Below are 6,000 nucleotides of genomic sequence, written 5' to 3' on the forward strand. Positions count from 1 at the left end.
TCTAGATTGTTTTGGTGTGAGGTGCCCAGTGTTGCTAGCTCACCTGAGCTAGCTAATGTTAGGGTTCAGCTTTTAATTTTTACATCTCTGCTGTCTATTTTACATGAATGAGTATGCTTCCTTCTGTGTGTTGATACAGTTTGCGAGTAATTCTGTAGAAAGAAAATTCTACACACCCAGGTTTATGGATTATCTTGAGTAACCAGGGAAAGATTTCCGGAAGGAGACTTTTTCACCACAAGCCAAGTGCCATGTAGTTCCGTTATATTGCAGAGAAAGCAGACCTGTCCACGGCCGATATCTCCAATGCTGGACAACTCACACCAAATTATTTTAGATTTATAAATACATTTATAAATAGACTATAAATAGATAGTAAGAGAAAAAAATATGAATTTCTTAATTTTGGAGTGAATTGTCCCTTTAACAAGCTGTTAAACTCAAAACTAGATTTGGAAATCAGTCATCAAACCAGTCAAATATCCTCATTATACAGGACTCTAGTGTAGTGTAATAACAAGTAAGTCCTCATGTTAATGGGGACCCTTCTGAAACCCCCACAGGGAGGGAGATTTAATGGAACATTTCACAATAAAATTTATGCAAAAAGTGACTAAAATCCCTTTAAATCCTCATTAACTCCCTCGTCCACCCACACACAAAAAACAAGTCTACAACTGCCATTCATAAATTGCATTCAAAAGACAGAGTGAGAAAGCAATCCCTGTATTCCATCCATGCATTGTATCTTTTGGTGATGCAAGAGCCAAACTTCTTAACTCCCACCTGTCAGCTGTAAGGTCAACTTCCCAACAGGCCAAAGGGCTTAGCACACCAGTCGGTCAGTGGGTAAACAGCTAGCCTGCGATGACTCCCGGCATTTGTATTTTTACGTGGGGTAATTTAAGTGCCATTCAGTGTGGATTTAATGTTCCACACCCCTTTAATGTTCCGGTGATCAGTGTCGGTGCTGCTAGAGAAACTGTATCCCACACTGTTGTATGCCCCATTTGTTTGTCTTACACGTTTCACCAATATCCACTAATGGGTTTATATTTTGGAGTCATTTTTAGAGAATACGACTGGTAGACACAACTGAGAAGACACTGGTAGATAGATAAGGTTAGCGGAATGAAATGTTGGGGGTTGGGTGGCGTCTGTCAAATGTTCTCTCCTGTTACTCTTTTATAAGGAAAGTCAAAAAAAAGTATTTCTTGAGTTGCCAATGCGCTCCGCGGTGAATGTCTTGTTTAGTTCACTCTGAGTTTGCAGCTTATGTACATAATTAGCACAGCACCACATTTAATTTGATTTGTTTATTAAAAACAAAAGGGGGGAAATTACAATTTACACTCTGTGTACACACTTTGTTAGTAATCACACACAGGCCTGAAATACACCCAGATATGTCAGATTGATTGGTCTGCCAGCTGAACAGCACCCTGAGCGGTTGGGGGGGTACAGTGCCTTGCTCCCCCAGGAGGTGAAGTGGCATCTCTCCAGCCACCAATCCACAATCCGTACTTTTTGGTCCATATGAGGACTTAAACCCTCCGGTTCCCAACCCAACTCCCTACAGTCCGTAGGGAGTTGGGTTGGGAACGCTACTACCACCCCACCCCATACAACTCATGTGTCTTCTCTCTCTTTGTCTTTCTGCCTCTGATCATTAAGGACCACATCTACAAGCTGATGAAGAGTGACAGCTATACACGTTTCCTGCGCTCCAATGTGTACCAGGACCTGCTGATGGCAAGGAAGAAAGTAAGCATGTGTCTTTCATTATCCCACGGGTCAATTTCTGTGTACATATCTTGTATAAACTAACTGTGTGATTGTACATGGCATCGGTAGTGCAGGAACTGAAGTGTACTTATTATGGCCACTTTGTAAAGGGGCGTCAATGAAACATCTTAAAGGGTTGATTCACCCAAATTATGAAAAGAAAATCGTATTCATCATACCTCTAGTTATCTAGTCATGCAGCAGGAACGTGGGCCATTAAAGTTGGTTGTACTACAAGAATGCCTCTATGTATAATAACGCCATACTACATGCTGCACAACATTCATAACTTCTTACAGCCATTTCAGAATGGAAAGTTACAATTGCAATCTGTTGGTGAACTGACCCTTTAATGTGAACACATTTTTTTAAGTGTGCTTGAATATATATATATATATATATATATATATATATAAATATATATATATATATATATAAATATACGTTTATATACAAGCTTTGAACACTAAAAATGTTTGAAGTCTACCCCTTTATTTTCCGTTTTTACTTTTTCTTGGACTCTTCAGCCTGAAACAGAGCAGGGGCGACGCACCTCTCTGGAGAAGTTCACTCGCAGTGTGGTAAGTGTCCCTCAGCTTCTAACTCTTAAACTGCATGTATTAAAGTACAACGAGTTGTTGTACACAATACTGCTGTATTATATCCCAGCAGAAAGAAAGACTTTATAAGGTTCTTTATTATTTCACTAGTCATAAAGTATTTTTCCGGCTTTCTTTTGTTATTGCTGTTATAATCATGAAAGCTATTAGATCCATTTGTACTTGCGCTTTATTGTAACTGCTGCCTGTGCTCATTAATCTAAACATTTTCACTGATACCCTGACTTTTATTGTTGCTGCACTTCTGCTCTTTTCCTGAGGGGACATGTTCATTCTCTTAGTATTGGTTGCACGATTTGTCCAGCTTTATAATCATAAACAACGAATTGCTTGCAGGAATGAAAAATATAAATATGTATAATAAGAGGATTTGAGGATGTAAATTTCAAGCTAAATACAAAGCAAGAGGATTAATAACATCCATGTGGTCTACACTATTGGCTTCATTCATGTTGTCTCTATAAGGACTTTTGTTTGCTGTGCTGCTTGCTTTATCATTTGTTGTCTACCAACCACCCATCACTACTACAGTCTTTCTTTCTTTTTAATTTCCTTCCATGTTCTTTTTTTTAAATCTTCAGAAAAGCTTTGACCCCAATGGCATTTTTCGATGACTTTCCTCCATCTCTCTGTTTCCCTGCCAGGGCAAGTCACTGACGGGAAAACGACTGACGGGGCTCATGCAGTCATCCTGACAAGAACTGGATGAGGAGTAGGAGGAGCCATACCCAAAAGAGCTGCTTTACCCTGGGGTGGCAGGTGGACAAGGACCCTGGGGTATTTGGGTGTGGATGTGGGAAGCGGTTGAGGGCGCCAAAAGATCCGAGACTGCCAGATTGGACCGCCACCACGTTTGAAACTCACCTCAGATCAGTTCGAAAGGGCTGACAGCATGCAATAAGTCACCAGACCTGACACCAGGACAGTGCTGTCACCGTGTAGAGGATAAACACTGCTACTCTTCTTAGAAGGTTTCTACTCAAAAGTCTGCCCCACATCAGGCTTTATTTCTCTCTAGTTGTTTTTCTCTACTATCTACACTAATATGGTAGCTGAAGAGGCTATCGCTTTACTCACAGTGATATAAACATGGAATGCTTGAATGCAAATGAGACTTAGATTAATGCTGTAGCTAGTCGTTTTATCTCACGTCATTCTCTACGATATGGATGATATAAGGGAACGAGGGATGAAGAGTAAACATCTACACTCTTGAGGTGAATTGCTCAGTCTTCACATGATGGCGGTCAGACTTACTGCTTTAATGGTGGAATAGTACACCAAATATTTATTAGTAAATGAGCTTTTTGATCAATCTGCTGATATGGGATGCCACAGGATAAATAACCTCTGTGTGTCTAGTAGTGGTGTGCAATGTGTGTTTACATTTAATTCAAACTAATGTCTGTTTTTATGCTCATTACAGACTGATTAAAACGACAGATTGCAACTTGCATGGTTTCTCCTGTAAATACAGTACCTTGACCTGCTCTGGTACAGGAGGTCATTCCTGGGAAAGCAGGTAAACAGGAAATTCTAATTTGTTCTTAATTTTATTTGCTGCAATAGCTGTTTTGGAGTGTCACGGTACTGGCAAAGAATTGTTTCTATTTATTTCTTAAATTATCGCACATCTATGAAAACAAAGTCAAATTTCATGAACTATTACTGCCACTGTCTGCTTTGAACTAACATTTCTCCAAAGCCTAATAGCTGCACTGAACAGACAGAGGTGTAATCTTGTCATAAAAAGGTGAGGACTGGTTGATCATTTTCCAACAAACACTGTAGGACTTTAAATGAGCGAGCTGAAATGACGTTAGGCTTTATTCTATCTTCTGAACATTCCACTTCAGGCTGCCATAACAAGGCTCTAGTGGGCTGACCTCTAATCATTCTCCACCTTATGTAAAGAGAACCATGATAATAAAAGAGGAATGCACAATAAAGTGAGTGACTGTTATTTCATGTGTCCATTTAATTCCTCCAGGAGCTGAAAAAGAAATTCACCTTTACATCACATACAAAGAGGAAATGTCATGTTTTCAGACATAGCCTGAGGTAATGGAGCCAAACATCAACTTTTGAACTTAAAATGCAGTTCCAGTCAACAGATACGTCTTTGCTCTTTGTAGTCACATTCCACCATCTAGTGCATCTGGAATGTCAGTGCAGGGACATCTTATTCTCAGTCGTACAGGCTATGTGAAGGAATCTTTTTATTATAATCTTTTACAGTTTTTTTTACAATTTTTCAATACTTTTGACAACTTTCCTAAACTCTTTAAAAACCAGTTAACACAACATCTGTCTCTGTAGGCTATACAATTAACACATTTCTTGTTGCTTTGACACCACATGCATGCCGTTGACAAAACATTTAAAATGCTTGAACGTCTTTTACGAACAAGCTCAACAGAGTTTTACAATTTTTTTTACACACTAAATTATGATCTTTTCATGAAGCTTTTGACATAATATACTATGAATTCTTTCATTTTTTTTTGACATCTTATTTTTTGACTTTTTCATTATATTTTCAACATACTATAACATGACTGCATTTCCAATATACTATACTATGACTTGTTTGACACACTTTACAATGTCTTTTTATTACCTATTATACTATGACTTTTTGTGACTTTTTGACATACTACACTTTGACTTTTTATCACATACTATATTATGACTGTTATTGACTTTTTTCAACATACTGTACTATGAATCGTTTTAGACATACTACAACCTTTTGTTTTTTAAAAACTACTACGTTTTTTTATTTTTTTCATGACTACACTGGCTTTTTTATGAATTAGTCGACATACTGTACTATGACAAATGACTTGTTTCAAACTCATATTATGATTTTTTTGACATATTATACTATAACTATGACACTGACTTTTTTTACTTTTATGGATTTTTAATGTATAGGACATACTTTACCACAACTGCTTTCAACATTCTATGACTATTTTTTTATAATTATTTCAACATATTATGCTATGACGTTTCTATTACTTTCTTCAGCATACTATACTATGACTTCCTTTGACATACTATGACTTTTTTAAAGACTTTTTTTCAACATACTACAACTTTATTTTTTTGACATACTATAATATTACTTTTTTAACATACTATACTATGAGTTTTTGTCAACATACTTCACAATTTTTAATTTTTTTGACATGCTATACTAAGACGTTTTCATAATTTTTTTAACATACTATTCTATGACATACTATGATTTTTTTTTTTTTTTGACTTGCTATATTGTGGCTTTTTCATGAAATTTTCTACATAACATACCATGACTTCTTTTTCGTTATACTATACTTAGATTTGTCTTTTGTAACATACTATACTATTATTTTTATGCATTTTCTTTGACATAATACACTCTGACTTTAAAAAAAAATCTACATTCTATACTATGACTTTTCAAGATTTTTTTCAAAATCTTATACTATTACTTTTTATCACAAACTATACTATGACCTTTTAAATATTTTTTCAACATACTACACTTTTACTTTTTTATGACTTTCTTCAACATACTATACTATGACTTTTTAAAGACTTTTTTCAA

The 6,000-nt window shown here is 36.3% G+C and overlaps 1 protein-coding gene across 6 annotated transcripts in view; it reads left to right on the forward strand.

Annotated features, from left to right (window-relative positions):
- The window catches only part of rgs6 (regulator of G protein signaling 6), an 82,831-nt gene extending 78,477 nt beyond the window's left edge, over positions 1-4,354 (forward strand). For 5 of the 6 annotated variants that reach the window (XM_034900521.1, XM_034900523.1, XM_034900520.1 and 2 more), the window contains 3 exons: positions 1,675-1,764; positions 2,313-2,366; positions 3,050-4,354. In XM_034900521.1, coding sequence (XP_034756412.1) covers positions 1,675-1,764; positions 2,313-2,366; positions 3,050-3,100 — 195 coding nt within the window. In that variant the 3' untranslated portion in view covers positions 3,101-4,354. The remainder of the gene's footprint in view (positions 1-1,674; positions 1,765-2,312; positions 2,367-3,049) is intronic. The other variant, XR_004660463.1, reaches the window with a different exon arrangement.
- Positions 4,355-6,000: the final 1,646 nt, after the last annotated feature.

Source organism: Etheostoma cragini, chromosome 18 (genome assembly GCF_013103735.1).
Source record: "Etheostoma cragini isolate CJK2018 chromosome 18, CSU_Ecrag_1.0, whole genome shotgun sequence".
Lineage (NCBI taxonomy): Eukaryota > Metazoa > Chordata > Actinopteri > Perciformes > Percidae > Etheostoma > Etheostoma cragini.